At 48.2% G+C, this 19,790-nt stretch overlaps 1 protein-coding gene across 3 annotated transcripts in view; it reads left to right on the top strand.

The window, feature by feature from the left end:
- FLNB (filamin B) overlaps positions 1–19,790 on the top strand; it is a 138,494-nt gene that overhangs the window by 82,240 nt on the left and 36,464 nt on the right. For 2 of the 3 annotated variants that reach the window (XM_082848665.1, XM_082848667.1), the window contains 12 exons: positions 218–341; positions 676–836; positions 1,825–1,915; positions 2,184–2,353; positions 6,989–7,106; positions 9,496–9,758; positions 11,017–11,614; positions 12,538–12,711; positions 13,713–13,875; positions 14,439–14,599; positions 18,076–18,243; positions 19,272–19,364. In XM_082848665.1, the coding sequence (XP_082704791.1) occupies positions 218–341; positions 676–836; positions 1,825–1,915; positions 2,184–2,353; positions 6,989–7,106; positions 9,496–9,758; positions 11,017–11,614; positions 12,538–12,711; positions 13,713–13,875; positions 14,439–14,599; positions 18,076–18,243; positions 19,272–19,364 (2,284 nt within the window). The remainder of the gene's footprint in view (positions 1–217; positions 342–675; positions 837–1,824; positions 1,916–2,183; positions 2,354–6,988; positions 7,107–9,495; positions 9,759–11,016; positions 11,615–12,537; positions 12,712–13,712; positions 13,876–14,438; positions 14,600–18,075; positions 18,244–19,271; positions 19,365–19,790) is intronic. The other variant, XM_082848666.1, reaches the window with a different exon arrangement.

Genomic DNA, 19,790 nt, shown 5'->3' with positions numbered 1-19,790 from the left:
AAAAGCCCAGTCCTGAGGCCAGTCTGGAGTCCATGCTTGATGGCCAAGGCAAATATATGGAAAGACCCATGCTTGGTGGGCCTTGGAAGATGGAGTGGCCCAAAGGGCCGAGTGCTGTAGATTGCCCAGAAGTATAACATTCTAACAACTGAGAGTGTCTTTACTGGATCCACGGGGAGAAGAACTTGATTACAACTTTTCTCCCCGTCCTCTCTAGGTCAACATCAGGCAGGGTAGCCATCCCCAGAAGGTCAAAGTGTTTGGGCCAGGAGTGGAGAGAAGTGGACTGAAGGCGCACGAGCCTACTCACTTCACAGTGGACTGTACCGAGGCTGGCGAAGGTGAGAGGGGGCTTCACCCGACTCAGTGCTCGTTGTTTCTTGGGGAAGGAAGTTCTCTTTGTAACGTTTCATGGGTAATGAACTTTGAACCAGGAGATAGTAACCCACCTGAATAGGTAATTGTTCATCTGATGAGCCTGTGTGTCAGTTCTGTGGTGATATCTTTGCTAATCCTCCATTCTGTCTGCAAAACCATTATAAGTACCATCCCTTTCTCTGGTTTCTTACTGGAAACTTCCCAGTTGCTTTTCTGGGGTGTGAGCCTGAGCTGGAAGTGATTGCATGGGACGTGCTGTTTCTCGTAAACCGGTGCTAATAAGCTGGTCTGTTCCAGGTGATGTCAGCGTTGGCATTAAATGTGATGCCCGGGTGTTAAGTGACGATGAGGAAGACGTGGATTTTGACATTATTCACAACGCCAATGACACGTTTACTGTCAAATATGTGCCTCCTGCCGCCGGGCGATACACTATCAAAGTTCTCTTTGCCTCTCAGGTGTGTGTTTGGACTTGGGTTCTTTCTGGCCACCTGTGTTCATATTTCCTTTTTGCTTTTTTCAGCAACAGGGAAGGTGTCTTGAGAACTCTGCCCAATAGTTTTCCTCTCTGCTTCCTTAAAACCAAGAAGGAACAAACACCCAGAACTAAAATTGTATCACTTTCTAACAAAAGTGGGGCCGTGTAGTCAGTGGTTAAAAGCCAGACTCTGGAAAGAAATTGGATCATTACAAACTTTCATCCGGTTTTTGAATGAAACGTAATTCGTTTCTAGATGTGTGCTATACTTTCTCTGCAATGATGACCTTGGCCTCAGGCTTTAAACTTTTCTAGGGAGAGGGGTTTTGAATTTCAGATAGAATTCATATTTATATGTGATAATGAAGACAAGAAGGCGCAGTACCCTGAAACAGGGAATAGTGGAATTCTGGTGATTCAGATTCATCTTACGTAAAGATAGGGACCTCAGGAGAAAGGTCTGTGCCTTAAAGGTATTGGTCTTGAGTTGGCTTCATCCACTTAACCTGTTCTGCCTTTATTCTGAAAGATTCTTTTTGAAGAATTGCAGTCATTGCATTTATAATCAATTCCTTGCATTCCTCAAACCCTAACTCTCTGTTGTCCCTGGAGGAATGCCCCTTTCCTTCCTCCGACCCCGTGTATTATTGTTGTTTGGGGTTTTATTTTTGGTAGTATTTTGTATCCTAAGTACTCAGCATTTGGTGTCAAAGGCTGAGAGTTGTCGGAGTGGTTTGTGGAAACCCATCCTTTAGCTGTGATGTCAGGGATCCAGGTATTCATGAGTGACCACTGATGGTCCTTACCTGATGCTAGCGCCTGAAGACTTGACTAATGGTGACGGAAGTTGCTCACCATCTGCTAGAGTGGAAGTCATGCTGAGGTCTCCTCCTTTGCTTTGGGCAGAAGGCTAAGCTCAGGCAGTGGCTTCAGGGACTTTTCCTACTGAGACAGTGTCTCTGCTACAGGAAATTCCCGCCAGCCCTTTCAGAGTCAAAGTCGACCCTTCCCACGACGCCAGCAAAGTGAAGGCAGAAGGCCCGGGGCTCAGCAAAGCAGGTAAGGTGGCATGTGTGCATGAGGTCACCCTGGAGGCAGTGGGCATGGTTGGTCCAGGGCCGTGAGTGACTTACCTCCCCTGGAGCAGGGGCTCTGTTGGGGCTCCAGTTCAGCAGGGGCCCTGCTCAGCTGAGCCGCTGGCCAAACGCCAGCCCCTGTCTCCACCTACTGCCTTGCGGAAGCCTGTGCTGATGAACCTGTCAGACTGGTGCTAAAAGTGAAACCCCTCCAGCTGGGCCTGTCTCCTCACTTCACTGTCCCCTCCCAGGTGTGGAAAACGGGAAACCGACCCACTTCACCGTCTACACCAAAGGGGCCGGAAAAGCCCCCCTCAACGTGCAGTTCAGCAGCCCCCTTCCTGGCGACACCGTGAAGGATTTGGACGTCATTGATAATTATGACTATTCCCACACCGTTAAATACACGCCCACCCAGCAGGTAGGGCCCCTCCCCACTCGGTGCTGGGCTGGGTCACTCTGGACACGGGGAGGGGGGGCGGCAATCTGTGCTCTGAGCTGTGCTGCTCTGTGGCAGGAGGAGATTCCCCCTTTCCTTCTGAGCCCCTCTGGGAACGCTGACGAAAAGCCTGATGGGTTCTACCAGGAGGGCCTGGAGGATTCCCCAAGAACAAGCAGGAAGCTAGTTCTTTTTTCTCACCCCCATTTCCCACCTCCGTTCTTGGTTTTAGTGTTTTACTAATTACTCACAGGGAAAGAATCGCCGTGCCTTTGTCCTTGCTGGCCCTTTTGCCTTAGTTTACCCTTTTTACGAGGTGGTGCAGTGGGGTCTTTCTCAAAGAGCCTTTAGTCCCTCAAGCCCGAAATGGTACTTCAAGCACTAAATTATTCCCTTTTACAAAATACAGGAATACAGACAGGATTTTGTCATCCCGGCTGCTTTGCTCTGGTTGTTTGAGGCAATAAGGGCCTAAAAATCTACCTCTCTGTATGAATTCATGTTTACTTATTTAAAATTTTATTTTGATTCATGGCTACACGTCTAGGGTCTGGGGAGCTCCTATAGAAAAGCCTGGATTCTCCCACTTATGCATAGCGTTCTAAACAGTCACTCCAAACCTCTGAGATTCCTTCATTCTTGACGAAGAGTCCCCCTATGTGAGAAATGCCATTTTTAAGAGAGGAAGGGCGATGCTTTCTATAGAAGCACTGTTTGAAAAGCATCACTTCTGCCCTGGGCCCTCTCAGTGAGGACCTGGCCAGGGTGTAGTGGGAAAGAATGAGGGGTACAGTGAGGTTGAGGGAGTGGTGTGGGTGTCCCCCCTGCACTGGGGGCTACACATGCTTGGAGATGGAATCTTTACTATGAGAACTTGCCTGGCAGTGCGAGGTTCTCTAGGGCAGGTTCTATGTGGCCCTTTATCTCCACATGTGCTTCTTCCTTTTCTCTTTACCCTAATGAGGGTTCATTATTAGTAATGGTAAAACGAAAACTTTTGTAGATGAATACGGTTTTCTCATCAGGCTGCTCTGTGCTAATTATTCAGGTAATTATTTTCCTAGTGATGCTTATCAGGGCTGATGGGAGCCTTACCACTGGCAACACCAGCTTGATAGCATCTTTGTTGCCAATTCTCCACATTCCTTAGGAGAAGGTACAAGAAAGCATGGCCATGATCGCTGGTCAAGATCACAAGACTCTTGTGAAAACATTTTGAGACTCTTGATCCTATATACCTTTTTGTGTTTCGGCTGAGTTGCTAGAAAGTAAGTTGCAGACATCAGGACAGCCTCAGGTTTTGACCTGCACCCCCAGAAAGGACTTTAGAACCCGATGCCCTGGATGCTCCCAGCTGCCAGTCGAGGTGGAGGTGGAGGTCGGGAGCCCAGTCCTGTTTTATCACATTTGAAACGTAGCTAGAGTGGGAAGCGCCTTACTCTAGAGTCACCCCAAGGTCAAGTTCATCCATATGTCTGATCGCAGCAGGTCTGAGGGCTGTTGGCATGCTTGGTGGCCTCTTGGGGCTATTTGTGCAAATGCTGTCAGTCCCTGCCTTTACTGCGATGACTCCACGGTGCCTCTCCCATCCCTCTCGTTTGTTGTTTAGAGTGAGGTTTACTGTTTTATTATTTGGGCAGATTGCAATTCTGCCTGTTTCTCTATGGCAAAGCAAACAGATTAAATCTCTACTCTTAGATTGTGAGTTTCCAAGGTTAGGGTATCATGTTATATAATATATCTTTCCATTCTCAGCCCCAAGCACAGGGTCTGGTGCTGTAATTGCTTTGTATGATTTATGGCCGAATGGGTGAATAAACGAAGTGGAGCCTCAACTCACAAGCAGAAACGACATGAGAACTTTGTAATCTGGTAGGAGAGTGGAGCTGACACATCCTCATTCTACTTTGAACTCTCTTTTCTGAAGAGCTGACAGCTAACAGCTCAAGATTGGGTGAAATAAGCGTGCCTTTGAGCTCTGCTCTTGGATGTGGTTAAGAGACTTGGGTCAGCCCAGAAAGCCGCACGGGGTTACTTTTCAGGTCGCTGCCCACAGGCGCACCTTCTTGTGGTGGTTTTAGGGATTAAGAGGCTGGAACTTTCCAGAAATGCAGCTGTTGAGTGTGTGTGGAGAGACAAGGGTGGATCCTGGCTTAGGGTGAATGCTTAACCCTCAGATTTTGGGCTGCTGTGTGAGGCACTGCGGCCCCCACCCAACTGCTGGCTCTTTGCTCCGTGACACCTGCAGGCGGCTGCTGTCCCCTGCAGGGCCCCAGTCCACAGCTCACCTGCCTGCCGTGGACCAGTGATGGACGTTGCTGGTTGATCCTGTTCTTGTTGGAAGACAGTGGTCAGAGTTTTTGCCTTAGCGGGGAGTGGACTTCTTGGGCTGGGGCTTGAAGACCCGCCCAGAGGTCAAAGGTAGAAGGGCCATTATACAATGACAGTTTCCCTGGAGGATTTTGCCTTCTGTGCTTTTCGTTGTCTGTGGCCTCAATGTCTTCAGTTTCTCACCCCAAGCTTCCCTGAACAGAGTGGTTTGAGGAGCCGGTGGCAACAGCTCCCCGACATGCCGAGTCAGGAGCCACTGGGAACTGAGAACTCCACATGCTGCTGTGGCGCCTTTAGGAAGCCCCCGGAGCTCACTGGGCCTCACAGGAGAACAGTCCCTCCCTTGAAAGGTTATTACTGTTGGTGGCCATAGCTGTCACAGAGGTCTCTGGAGGAGGGGGCTGTGGGTAGCTTTCTCGGTCCTTTCCTCGTGGGTCTCGTGCCGAATGAGATGAAGGTCACAGAAGCCTGGAAGGGAGAGGATAAACCCATCTGGCAGGACTTCCCAGTGGTTAAGACTCCGCGCTTTCACTGCAGGAGGCGTGGGTTCAATGCCTGGTCGGGGAAGTTCCGCGTGCCGTGTGGTGTGGCCCCAAAATAAATAAAATACAACTGTGTGGCCATCAGCAAAGTCTCTGAAATGCACTGGTGGTCACTGCTCAGATCTTCCTCACTTCCTAGCCTCCTGGGGAAAATGCATAGGCCGTTCCTTGGCTGGGGCCTCAGAGGAAATCTTGAAATGCTACAGGCCATCGCAGGTGTAGATCTCTTAAGCTTTCTTTCTCCCCCTCATTAGGTTATTTAAGGTACAGTTAATTTCCTGTCTCAGTTTTGTTGTGTTTTGTATAACTGGTAATGAGAATATGCTTTCTTTCATGGGACAGATGGGCTTAACTGAAAGAGGATTTTCCCCTCACTCCTTTGGCACTCCAGAGAAGTGGTCTCCTGAATTCTAGTGGGTGGTGGAGAAGGTTTTTCCGGGACCCTTGGTTAGCTGGGAGGCCTAGCCCTCGAGGAGTTCGGGGTTTGGGGGCATACCCTCGGGAAGAGCTGGCATGTTGGCAGTGCCTTGAGGGCTGAAGCAACAAACCAGCCCCCGCTCTGTTGAATGTGACCACGTACATCTTACCATGAGATATTATACTCTTCAGATAGTGGGCTCATTGCTTTTGTGTGCAGTGCTAATACATCCTGGAAAGTCAGTCCTCCCTCCTTCATTGATGCAACTAATTTTTGTCTTGTCTTTTCCCTCCTTCTTTATTACACAAGGAATGTGAGAAAATATTCATAGGCCAAAAGCTACACCCTTTTAACACTTGGTCCGTGACAGCTTTCAGCAGGGACTGAATTTTAGCGAGCCCTCTGTATTCCTGCAAGGAATCATCCCTCCCTCCCCCTTGCTCCTTCCCTTCCCACATCCTCTTACGTGATGCCCAGACATTTGAGGTGAGGAGGGCCTTAATCTACTGAGACAGCTGTGGGCTTTCATGGAGCCTTGGTTTGGAGGGAGGGGACTCAGCCGACCGTGGAGAGAGGAAGCCAGCAGCGAGTGGGCCAGGACTGTCCGCGCTGTGCCTCCATGGCCTCGGGGCTGCTGGCGAGGGGACTGCCAACCCCACAGGCTCAGTCTGCCTTCACAACTGGCAACTTTTCTTTCATTGCCACAGATGCGCGAGTTTCGATACTGTGCAGTGGTCTCAGAACAGCCCCGGGCAAACTCTTGCAAATTCATTTCGCAGCCTAGTGGCCTGAAATCCCAGGACATGGAGACAAAAGATTTTGTTCGGTTGGAGGCCCCCTGGCCTCCCTGCTTTGCCTATGGCCAGGGCTGGTTGTTTAGCTGGGTGGGGAGGTGACATGGCAGAGCGGCTAGGACTGACACAGGTTTGGGTACCGTGGGCATGAGGCCCCGCTCTTGCACTGGGGCAAGTGATTTTACCTTCCTGAGCTGTAGTTTCATCTCCTGGAAAAATGGTAAGAACAGCGGGAACGCCCTCTTAGGACCGTTTTGAGATTGAATTAAGGAAATGCTTAAAAGGATGAGCATGGTGTGCTCATTAAGCTGTCCCTGTTGTTGTTAGTTGCTCTTTTTCGTCTGATTATTTCTCTGTCATTCTTGCCATGGAGCTCAAAAACTTAGAGAAATATATCTGAGATGCTTTCTGAATCAGCTGGAGTCTTATACTCTGTGTCTCTGGGAAGAATGAAAGACCTGGAAGGCAGGTTGAAACAGCAAGGTAGGATGTTGGTACCCAAACGTGTCCTCGGTTTTCTCTCTCATTCCAGGGCAGCATGCAGGTTCTGGTTACATACGGTGGCGATCCCATCCCTAAAAGCCCTTTCACGGTGGGCGTGGCCGCTCCGCTGGATCTGAGCAGGATAAAAATTAATGGGCTGGAAAACAGTAAGTGCGTCATGAATGGTGGGGGGAGATGGGTCATTGAAGAGCAGTTACATCCCCTTCAAAGACAATTTGCAGGGAAGCAAATTCTGCCATATGAGATTTTGCAGTCAGACAGACAGGTTTGAATTAGGGCTATCCCGTGGAGTAGCTCTGTGACCCTACCTGCCCCTTCACCTCACCAAGCCTCCGTTTTCTCATTTGTTCCGTGGAGGTGGGGGAAGAATACTCAAGGGAATATTGTGAGAATTAAATGAGCTAATAATTCAGGAGCTGGGTCATAGTCAGTCCTCGGTAACTGCTGGCATCACAGCAGAAAGTTTTTATGACAGAGAATTTGGGGCATGTTGCCCTCTGACAAATTTCTATTGTGCCAACACTCCTTGGCCACTGAATCCACCTTAGGGTCAAGCATAAAAGCCAACGTCCGGGCTCTCAGAAACCACAACTACAGTGCATTTCCCCACCCAAGTCTGGATATTCCTTTAGCTTGTCAGGTATCTTATTAGTACAAGCTCATTTAAATAGATGAAATAACTGAATGAATAAATGAAAAAGTGAAGAGAATAGTACAATATGAACACTCATGTACTTGTCACTCAGCTTGTCAAGTTTAACACGTGATCATAAAAGTACTTTTTACACAGGTCATACAAAAATCCATTTTTCATCTAAAAGACATCACAAGGGGCTTCCCTGGTGGCACAGTGGTTGGGGGTCCGCCTGCCGATGCAGGGGACACAGGTTCGTGCCCCAGTCTGGGAGGATCCCACGTGCCGCGGAGCGGCTGGGCCCGTGAGCCATGGCCTCTGAGCCTGCGCGTCTGGAGCCTGTGCTCCGCAGCAGGAGAGGCCACAACAGTGAGAGGCCCGCGTACTGCAAAAAAAAAAAAAAAAAAACATCACAGACAAGAATATGTTCTAGTTGAAGCATTACCTTTCCCACTCCCTATAGGGTTAACCAAAGTTACCAGTTTAGTTTCTGTCCTCGCACATCTTCTTTCTGCGTCTGCACATACTTAGTGCCAGCAGAAAATGTTTGGCAACGCTTACTTTGCACTAAAGTTACCCTGCAATACCCATAGGTCTTCAGCCTGCCTTTTTGCGTCAGAGAACGTTAATGTTAGAGAACGTTCACGCCTCCATCCTCTTGTTGGCACGGCCACAGCCTGGCTGCATCTCAGTGGTACATGGTCTCCTGGTTTCAGGGTCACGTGGGGCTCTGTGCACACCCTCAGGGCAGGCCTCTAGTTCTGTGGGTTTCTCCAGGTCTCAGCGGGACCCTCGGTGAGCACCTTCGGTGCCCTGTGACCCAAATGTACGAGTTGTGAGTGAGGCCAGCTCCCAGCTCCGGGGGCTCTGAAGCGAGAGCCCGATGTTGGTTTTTGTTCCTTGGCAGCAGCCAGCTCTAAGCATAAGAATAGTCACTGTCTAATCCTTAACATGTCTCCTTGTTACTCCTTTCTCCAAGACACCGAGGGTTTTGACTCCAAACTAGGAAAAGTATGATGCCAATTAGGAAAAGTCTTTGGGATGTGGAGCTCCGAGACCTCTTTGCTTGTGGCTTGAAACTGTTCATCTTGGCAGGCCCTGTATTGCCCAAGTCAGGACTTGCCTGGGTTGTGGTGGGGACCCTAGGCTCCCAGTGCTTTTGTTTGGGTTCAGAGTCCTTTCCTTGTTTTTGTCAAATGTAACACATGGGTTTTCTGTGGCCCTGCTTTGCAAAGACCTTTCATGTATCAGCACAATACAGAGAGTCAATTCTCAGGGCTTGCTTCAGTGCCTCTGCATTGGCCAACCCTGTGACTTTTGCGTTCTTGGCTGTAGGACTGAATTTGCTGCCAAGAATTAGTAAATAAAACATTGGCTTCTGGGAGTATTTTGATATAAAGTTAACACCAAAAGTAATTAAAGAAGAGACAACAGTATCAGGTTATAACTTACTGCAGATTATGAGGTCAAGTAAATTTAGATCTGAGTCCCAGCTTTGTGGTCTGGTGGACATGTATGTACCCCAGGCAAGTCAGTTAACCCCTGTGAGCCTCAGTTTCCCCTTCTGTTAAATTCCTTGGTTACTAATAAATACCCTGTAGCATTGTGTTGAAAATGAAAGGAGATGATATGCCGTCCTCATGCCTGGTATGTAAAATGCATTCAGTGAATGACGACTATCATTATTATTATCATAAGGAATTCATTAATGTTCTTGTACTGGTTGTTATTGAGGCCAGAATGGTGATTATTCTTACTCGGTCTTGCCTCTTGTCCTGCATCAGCCAGGGTCTGTTGTAGAGGCTGAGAAGACGTCCTGTGTCCAAGGAACCATCTCTGCCCTCAGCTGTGTTTTTGCTGCAGGGTCAGCTCATCCCTTTGGCTTGTTTCCTTTTTTCCAGGAGTCGAAGTTGGGAAGGATCAGGAGTTCGCCATTGACAGCAGGGGAGCGGGAGGTCAGGGGAAGCTGGACGTGACGATCCTGAGCCCCTCAAGGAAGGTTGTGCCATGCCTGGTGGCGCCCATGACGGGCCGGGAGAGCAGCACGGCCAAGTACATTCCCCGGGAGGAGGGGCTGTATGCTGTTGACGTGACCTACGATGGACACCCCGTGCCCGGGAGCCCTTACACGGTGGAGGCCTCACTGCCGCCTGATCCCACCAAGGTCAGCTTTCGTTTTTGTTCCAGAACTTGTCCTCTGTTGGCAGATAATAACATATAGTTAGTCCTCTGGTTCTGCCCAGCAAAGACCTTTTAGATAATTGTTTTGTGATGACAGCCCGTTCTCCGTAGTTCTCCCTCCTACAATCCAGCATGAAGGGTCCCCTCGGCAGCTGGGCCCCAGCCCTATTCCTTCTCTCACTCTGGCTGTGAGGGTTTGGTGAGGGACTCCTGTCCTTCATTTGTCAGCACGGTAACGGTACTTGCTTCAAAGTGAGCCTGTAAGGGTGAGGTCAGATGGTGGGTGTGGAGGCCTCAGTCTGGCATCTGGCACACACGGTGAGCTATTATAATGAAGTATAAAAATATGTTCTACTCATTATCATTTCTTCCTAGTAGCCCTGAGTCAAGGGTTTGAGACTATTTCCGGTGTTTTGAACGGCATGAATCCTATAAAACTGTGTTATGTGTTGAATAAGAGATGAAAGCCTCGTCCCCTCCCTCTTTTAAAAGCAAGTGGGTTTTTTTTTAATGTTTGTTCGTTTTTTAATTTTTTCATTAGACTTTATTCTTTAGAGCAATTTTAGGTTTACAGTAAAATTGAGAGGAAGGCACAGAGATTTCCCAGATCCCGCCTCCCCCACTCATGCATAACCTCTCCATTATCACCATCGCCCACCAGAGTGGTGTGCACCCGTTATAATGGATGAACCTATGTCAACATCGTTGTCACCCAAAGTCCATAGTTTACATTAGGGTTCACTCTTGGTGTTATACAGTGTATGGGTTTGGACAAACATATAATGACATGTATTCACCATTATAGTTCAGTTTTTTATTATTCAGAATTTGTTGAGGGAGGTATAGCAGCCAAAGCAACAGTGAGGTCCATGAAAGCCATTCAGTGAGTGTTCAACCCAGGAAACCCGAGTGTGTTTGTTGGACTAGATGTTAGGTGTCCAGCTCCAGCCCTCGAGCCAGGCCTGGCAGGAGAGAGAAAGCCATGCCTCTGACACGCCCTTTCGTGTTGAATGAGTTCACCGCCAGGTCTCCCTTTCTCAGCCGTTTGCAGCATCCACTGCTTGTGGCTGTAACTCAGTGCTGTGGGTGAGTGTGTGTGACACATTAGGCCCCAGGGAGAAGGACCGCTTCATTGAGGGGCAGTTCACTGCCGATGGCAGGCTTGGCTGTTGAAAGCGGTGCTGGCTGAGCAGCGATACCAGTTTCGGGCAGAGTCTGATTTTTATTCTTTGTCCAAATAGGTGAAGGCCCACGGTCCTGGCCTTGAAGGCGGTCTTGTGGGCAAGCCTGCCGAGTTCATCATCGACACCAAAGGAGCTGGAACTGGAGGTTTGGGCCTAACCGTGGAAGGTCCTTGTGAGGCCAAAATTGAATGCTCGGACAATGGCGACGGGACCTGCTCCGTCTCCTACCTCCCAACAAAGCCCGGGGAGTACTTCGTCAACATCCTCTTTGAAGAAGTCCACATACCTGGTTCTCCCTTCAAAGCTGACATTGAAATGCCGTTTGATCCCTCCAAAGTTGTGGCATCGGGCCCAGGGCTGGAGCATGGGAAAGTGGGCGAGGCAGGGCTTCTTAGTGTGGACTGTTCAGAAGCAGGCCCGGGGGCCCTGGGCCTGGAAGCCGTCTCGGACTCGGGGGCAAAAGCTGAAGTCTGTATCGAGAACAACAAAGACGGCACCTATGCGGTGACCTACGTGCCCCTGACCGCCGGCATGTACACGCTGACTATGAAGTACGGCGGTGAGCTTGTACCGCACTTCCCCGCCAGGGTCAAGGTGGAGCCTGCCGTGGACACCAGCAGGGTCAAAGTCTTTGGGCCAGGAATAGAAGGAAAAGGTGGGTTTCATGAAAAAGAGGGTGGCTGCCAAAGTAACAGGGGCTCACTGGAAGCTCAGAGAGTCAGGGCTGCAAACTCAAATGACTATAGGGGTCGGGCCAGGTAGAAGATAACTCACCTGTGGTCTCTGCATCAGGGAGCAGTAGAGGGGAGCAGAGTGAAGGGGTGAGCATGTGGTGTTTCTGCTGCCCAACCCCAGCTTTCTGTTTCTTCACACTCCCAACACTGTCAGCAGATTTTCCCTTTTTTTTTTTTTCCTGACAAAGCCAGAAATCTTGTTTGTGTTTTCATTAATTAATTAATTAAGTTTTATTTTTGGCTGTGTTGGGTCTTCGTTTCTATGCGAGGGCTTTCTCTAGTTGCGGCGAGCTGGGGCCACTCTTCATTGTGGTGCGCGGGCCTCTCACTGTCGCAGCCTCTCTTGTTGCGGAGCGCAGGCTCCAGACGCGCAGGCTCAGTAGCTGTGGCGCATGGGCTTAGTTGCTCCGCGGCATGTGGGATCCTCCCAGACCAGGGCTCGAACCCGTGTCCCATGCGCCACCAGGGAAGCCCCTGTTTTTTTTTCTCTTTAAATGTGGAAACACAACATAATTGTATTTTGGGCACTTATCTGAAAAAGGTTTAAAATGTACTGCTGGCTAATACCACACTTGCTGTCTTCAGCCTTTAACCCACCTAGATCCCACCTTTGTCCCAAGAAGTGTGCAGGCAGTTGTGTTGTTACCTGGCTTAGGAAGAAGCTTCTTTTGCCAAGGAGACTGAAGGCGGGGAGGCATTAATATTCCTGATTCCGAGTCAGAGAAACCGGGTGTCTGCGATCACCTAAACGAGTGTGTTCTGAAGTGCCGAGAGCCTTGGCTCTTGGGTTTGCTCCTGACACTGAGGTGACAGCGACATTCTTATCCGTGTGATTGCTCCGCAGATGTGTTTCGGGAAGCCACCACCGACTTCACGGTCGACTCACGGCCCCTGACGCAGGTCGGAGGCGACCACATCAAGGCCCATATTGCCAACCCCTCCGGGGCCTCCACCGAGTGTTTCGTCACAGACAATGCTGATGGGACCTACCAGGTGGAATACACGCCCTTCGAGAAGGGTGAGTTGACTTCTCCTCGGAGCAGGACCCCCGTTCAGAGCTCTGCGGGGCTGCTTCCTCCCGGTGGCTGGCGCTAACTCCTGCCCCACGTGCTTTGACCGTCTCAGCAGAAGCACATGCACGGTGACCGGGAAATGTGGAAACCTCTCTCCCGAACAGAGCCACCTGCTTGCTCAGTGCCGGGCGTGCTGGCCCTGTTGTGTAGCAGTTGGGCTGTGTTTAGCCTCATCTGAGCAGGTTATGGGGTGATGTCATGGCATGTTGCTCGTTTGTGCAGTTTTTTTTCCTGAAGGGGGAAAGTTCTCCCTTAATTTTTACCTCCTATTTTGTTTATTTATTTATTTTTGGGCATGCCCCGTGGCTTGTGGGATCTTAGTTCCCCGACCAGGGATCAAAACCCCAACCCCCAGCAGTGGAAGGATGGAGTACTAACCACTGGACCACCAAGGAATTCCCTGTGCAATTTTTTTAACATAATTAATTTCTTTCTTGAATATTAAGAATTTAAATTTTAAAATTAAATTTTTTAATTTAAAATTTTGATAAAGCATAAAAAAAAAAAGCACCGTATGTCCTCATTATCTGGATATATAATCCCTAAACTTTATGGTGTAGATATTTTCACTTTCTTTTCGTGGATGCTTGTCTATTCTATTTCATGAGTTTCTCTTTGTCTTTCGGTTAGTGGCTAGGTGGAGTTTTCTCAAATCAGGATGGTGTGTTTAAGATGACTGTCTTCAAAACAGACTTAGTGATATTTGCTGGGAGGAGAGGCCTTGCGTGTGTGTTGGGGGATGGGGGGTGGTATGTGACTGCCAAGTGAACAAAAGCGCAAACAGTTTGTGTTTTTTAAAAAAATCAAATCATACCAACTTTGCTGTTTGTTCAACCTGTTCTTTTCGAATAACATGGGATAACACATAGACTTGACTGCTAGAGTATTATTTGCCACAAGTAAGTGACTCCTGTGCAAATATGTTTCTATATGTTGTTTTGAACAGGCCTCCATGTAGTGGAGGTGACATATGATGATGTGCCCATCCCAAACAGTCCCTTTAAAGTGGCTGTAACCGAAGGCTGCCAACCATCTCGGGTTCAAGCTCAAGGACCTGGATTGAAAGAGGCCTTTACCAACAAACCCAACGTCTTTACTGTGGTTACCAGGTAAGCAGGGTCCTGGGATCTGTGTGTTGACTCTGTAAAAGGAGTAGCCCTGAGTAGTTTAACTGCTTTCAGGAAGTTTTATAGGTGTATCCTACATATGTATCATGGTCTCCCAACTTTTGGGAGGCTTTGTATTTCATATGTGAGGCGCCTTCTTCCATAGAGACATATATTACAGAGAAAGACCAAGTATGCTTTTAAAAGTACCAAAAAGCACTTGATAATAGTCATAAAACTGCTGAACAAACCAGGACTAGATGGAAGCTACTTAACGTGATAATTCAAAAATATAGAACCAATTTCATATGTAAGTGAAATATTAGAAGTATTCCTATTAAAACTGGTTACAAGTCTCACACCTGAATTGTACTTTCAGACCCAGCCAATGCAACAATGAAGGATAAGCATTGGAAAGGAAGGGCCGAAGCTGTTTTTATTTATATTACACTGTTTCTGGTTGGCGAAATGGGATAGTTTATAGAGGGATTTTAAAGGAATTTTGGAAATAAGCAGACTGGCATGAACCACTAGTACAACTTGGCCTTTTTACTCACACTTTCCAGAGGGGCAGGAATTGGGGGTCTTGGCATAACTGTCGAGGGACCATCGGAGTCAAAGATAAACTGCAGAGACAACAAAGATGGCAGTTGCAGTGCTGAGTACATCCCCTTTGCTCCAGGGGATTACGACGTGAATATCACGTATGGAGGAGCCCACATCCCCGGTAAGCTATCCTTCTGAAGGGCACCCAAAGAATTATTGATTTTTGCATGAAAGTGGGTTTGATTTTGCTTGTCTCACTGAATGGGAAAAACTGTCTGATATTTGTAGTAGCTGCAAAGTGAGAATTTTCCTTAGGGCTGCATCTCCAAGTATATCCCAACTCCTAAGAGGACCAGTATTATGCCAAAAACCATTGGCTTGGAGTTTTAACTGAAAATGATTGTTCACATGTTGAAGGACCTAGATCTTAAAGGAAAGCTGATTCTTTACAAAGTTGAAAATCTTCACTTTATTTTGTGGTTAGTTCTTATTCGTCTTATACACATCTTGTTTTCTGTTTTCCATTGACAGTCCTGGTAGCTGATAATGACACACAAATTCAGGGTCTTATATATTAATTTCTGTTTAATGATGTAGTATGTACACTTACTGTAAAATAGGAATAATAATAGTAATTTCCTGTTCATTGTTTGGTATTTTTTTAACCCACTTTGTGACAACCAAAAATGTGTCCAGATATTGTCAGATATCCACTAGGGGACAAGATCACCTGTAGTTGAGAACCACTGCTATAAATTATTCAAACATTAAAAAAATATGACTTAAATAGTGAAGGGCCCTCCAACTTTCATGCTCCAGCAGGGGAATCTCCATAGATTCTAGTTCTGTTTATATAGTGAAATGATTGCCACCCAACACACGTCTAGAAGGGTAGGTGAGTGTGTGGTAAGGTATGGACGGAAGTCTAAGGACTCCAGGGCTGCTCCTGAGTCACCTTATGCCTTGTCTCATGTGTGGTGAGAGCAGGAGAAACCTCGGGTGGGGCAGTGTTGTTCTGAAGGCCATAAGCCAGGATGAGACAGAGAGAGGAGGGGGCAGGCTGAGGGCCCTACTTTCAGGTTTATGGATTGACTTCCAGGAAGCTGGAGTGTCCACTGACCACATGCTTTCCTGACTCTGTCTGCTCTTTCCCCGTATCATGTGCAGATGTGTACACACACTCGCACTCACGCTCGCTCCTCCTTTTTCACGTTGATCAGAAAGCATTGAAATTCAGCCCAAACTCATTCTACTCAGATGTTCATTGAAGCCATAATTCATTTTAAATGACATTTCTAATCAAACTTGTCCTTGCAGCTCTTCCAATATAGATTTTTTAATTCCTATAATCACTAGTCAGGGAGAATTCAGCCACAGACGAGACAAAGCTCCTGCCGTCCGTGAGTTTCCTGCCAAGTGTTTACAAAGAAAGAGAGCGGGGCTCAGGGACAATACAGAGCCAAGAGGACCTTTTGGAGTTTTGCAACTGTGCACTTCATGGGATGGGAGAATAGAGCTTGGAGAATGGGTAGAAGGCTGTTGCCAGGGCAGATGACCTGGTGGCTCCCACCAGGCAGGCAGTAGTGGGATGAGCATTTCCTGGTAGTGGAGGCAACAAAACTAGTTTGACCTTATTGAGAAAATCTGGTGGATGCCATCAGCTTTGGAATTCCCCTTGCAGAAGGGGGTGAGAGGTTGGGCCCCTGTGGCTGATGCACAAGCTTGAAGCAAATGGCCAACTTGGAGCATAACAACAGAAAGAGACCCATTTAGGGTTTTTTTCATCAGATGTAGATGGTGCCTCTTTTTTATTTTTCAGGCTCTTTTGCCTTCCAGAGCCAAATGCCAACTTCTCCTGGACCCCAGAATTTTCCCAGTCAGAGTCATTCAGTAAAGCGTTGGTTGATTGTCTTAGTGTCAGGCTTCATAGCAAAGGTAGCGCATGAGGTTCTGCTGTGAAACATTCAAGAACCTGGTAGCTTCTAATTTGCTTTCATAGAAATTCTGGTTGGTTAAATATTAGCCTGGTTTTTCCTGGCCTGACACAAACCCATAGTAGGGTTATTTTTAACCAAGTATCCTGTCTTACCCGCGATGGCATATCCAGGTTTCCTCTGGTGGGTCAGCTGTGGTCTGTTGGTGATGGCTGTTTTGACCACTGGATTAAGTGGGATGACTGCGTCAGGAAGAAAGGCTGCTGTGATTGATTGATCATGTCTGCCTGGAGCACAGAATGGGAGACTGGCATAGATTGCCTGGTATCTGCCACTCTAGACCTAAAGTTACCTTGTTGGTTCTTGGCTACTTCATGCTGAGTTCAGACCACTTCCATTGGAGGCCACCTTGGAGATTGGCTTCAAAGTTAGTTCATTGCCATCACTTCTTGATACTGAAATCCTCAACGATCTCTCTTTAAAATAAAATTCCCTTTTGTATCACTAAACTCCAGCATGGAGCGTGGTGCTTGTCTCTGCCAGGGTCAGCCATTGATTTCAGTTAACCAAGAAATCAGATACCATTGAAGCCCTGCTATTGTTAAAAAAGCCAGGGCCTTGGTTCTTTGTGTGATCTTTGTTATTTACCACCCCTGATTCTACAAAGTACAAATGTTCTAGGATACAAAGCAGAGAGACCTCGGCTTCTGTGGCGGTTAGACATCGTTAACTACCAGGCGTCACAGGGAGGATGAGAACTTCTGCAGGAGATGGGTGTTGCCCCTGGGTGATGGACTTGGCAGCCTGAGGCATGGTGCTGGGGGTGCTGGGGCTTCTGTTTCTGGCCCACCTCTGGGGAAGTCTTACTTGGTCTCCCTTGGTAGAGGAATCCCATGAGGGTCCTGGCCCAGTTCCTGTTTCTGTGTTTAGTGCTTTTCTCAAATTCCAATCCCCCTGCCTTTCCCATGCTTCATCAGTCTTTAAAATCAATACCCTCAAAGAGTCAGAGGGCCCCAGTGTCAGCGGTGGGGTCAGCCATGCAGGGGGACCACAGCTTACACTCAGGGAGAAAGCAAGGCTTCACCCAAATGGCCAGGGAACCAAGAAAGCCATGAGTGGTGGTGGGAGGGCGGTGCTAGCTACGTTGCAGGGCCAGGAGTCCAGGGGCCCCTGAGGAGCCTTTTATGGGAGAGGATGTTGGATGTGGACTGCACAGCCTGCAGTCCTCTCCATGCCTTCCTTCCACCACTCAGTTCCTTCAACAGCCTGTCTTCTCCCTCACCTCCAGGCCTTTGCAACATGCCAGTCTCTCTGCTTGAAACCCTTCTCAGTGACATCTGCTCACCCATATGTCTCATATGTTATTGGAAAGCGTCCTCTGGTCTCCCAGAGACCAGATTCATTGTCTTCTGAGTGCTCCACCAGCACCTTGTACAAGTCCCCAACATGGGTTGTGTATGATGTTACAGTGACTTGCTTACCTCATCCTTCTCCTGCATGGGGTTCCTGGAGAGCTGTTAAGCACTCTGGGCCCAGAACCTGGCGCCATGTCTGTACACAGTAGGTGCACTTGGGTGCACAACACAGCAAGGCAGGAGAAACTGACTGGGGCTGGTGTAAGTGAGGGCCTGGGTAGAGCAATGGTGCAATTCTGGGTGCACACAAGGAGGGTCTCCAGGCACTAGGGGGGGCTGTACTTAGAATCCTGTGACCTCTTTTCTAGGCAGCCCCTTCAGGGTTCCTGTGAAGGATGTTGTGGACCCCAGCAAGGTCAAGATCGCTGGCCCTGGGGTGGGCTCGGGTGTCCGAGCTCGTGTCTTGCAGTCCTTCACGGTGGACAGCAGCAAGGCCGGCCTGGCCCCACTGGAAGTGAGGGTCATGGGCCCACGAGGTAAGTACACATCCTGCCTTCCTGCCGACACTCACCTGCCCTGGACTGGGGCAGCCATGACCCAGAGCAGGCACTTTGCTTTTGAGTTTAGTCATGAACTTTAGGTTAAATTTCTTAAATTGCTTTATTGCTCCATGTTCTAGCTAAACTGTAGAAGTTTATGCTTAGAAAATTGGCAGGCCTGTTATTTTTCCGGCGGCCTGTCTTTTCTGTCATTTAATAATATGACCCTAAATGTCTTTTTAAAATTTTGTTTTATTTTTTGAAAGTAGAAAGATGAAGCAAGTAGTATCTGGGCTCTCACATGTAAAATTATCGCAACTGCTTAATGATGTGTTTCAGCATTTGTGAGGTGACTGGGGTGGGTCTGGATTTGCGTGGGTGTTGGATTTGGTGCTCATGTGGGAACACACCCCAGATTTCTGGAAATGAGCAATACTCAGCCCATGTGACACGTAGCTTTGTCATTGTCCCAGCTCCCTGGAGAGAGGTGGTCTCTTAGGGAATGGGCTTTGCTGGCAACTTGGCCTCCCCTTTTGCAGCCTGGAATTTGGGTTGGGTGAGGCTAGCAGGCCATTTTGGGACGAGCCCTGATGTGCGTTGACATTTACCTTTTTCAGTAGGTGATCACACTTCCTCTTCCAGCATTTAAAATGTGCCATTCTCTGCCTAATATCTTAACTTATCTGGATTTTTACTCAGTGATGTGTTCTTGGCTTCACAGAAGTGGCAAATGAGGGCTTCCTTCTTTGAAGAGGAACTTTCTCCTTAATGGGTTTCAGCAGGAGGTTATGCCCTTTGAAGCTCAGAGCAGAAATGGTTTTGGGGGAAATGAAGTCATAGGGCTGGAATCTGATTCCGCAAAGTTACTGAGCTTCAAGACCTGTGTGTGTGTGTGTGGTGGGGGCGGGGTAGAGGGACAGAGAGAGAGAGAGACAGGGCAGGGCAGAGGGGAGAAAGAGAAAAGCTTTGCTGAGATATCTACGTCTATTACAGAGGACTCTGAAATAACAGCCTTTTAATTTTAGCTGATGAGACGGATTCCCAGTCAAGGCTCAGCCCCTTGAAAGCCATGTCAGAGTTCTTTAAACGGGACCTGAAGGGTGACTTTATGGAGACAGGTTTGCATTTTCCTATTAGCTGCTGCTCTGATTTACGTAACCCGAATGTCTCTTGCTGGCCTTAACTCTGAAATTGCCTTGTACCTGCCTCATGTGCATTGCTTAATGAGTATGCCACACTTTGATTAATCTACCTACCCTTCAGCTGATGCATCCTGACACTCAGGTTCAGAACTGGGATCTAGAATCTACCAACCTAATGCATGCCTTGATTATGCTTTAAAGTGACCTCTAACCATCCCCTGCAGATGTCACATTGAGAGCCCTCTCACCCTCATGAGATCGGCACCTCACCTGCCCTGCGCCCTACACCCAGCATGCTGCTGCCGTGATGGTCTTTGCTCAGAGGTGGATACAAGTTTTTTTTGTTTTTTTTTGTTTTTGCGGTACGCGGGCCTCTCACTGCTGTTGCCTATCCCGTTGTGG

Source organism: Leucopleurus acutus (genome assembly GCF_964270905.1).
Source record: "Leucopleurus acutus genome assembly, chromosome: 10".
NCBI lineage: Eukaryota > Metazoa > Chordata > Mammalia > Artiodactyla > Delphinidae > Leucopleurus > Leucopleurus acutus.
This window is presented reverse-complemented; position numbering and strand designations above follow the sequence as displayed.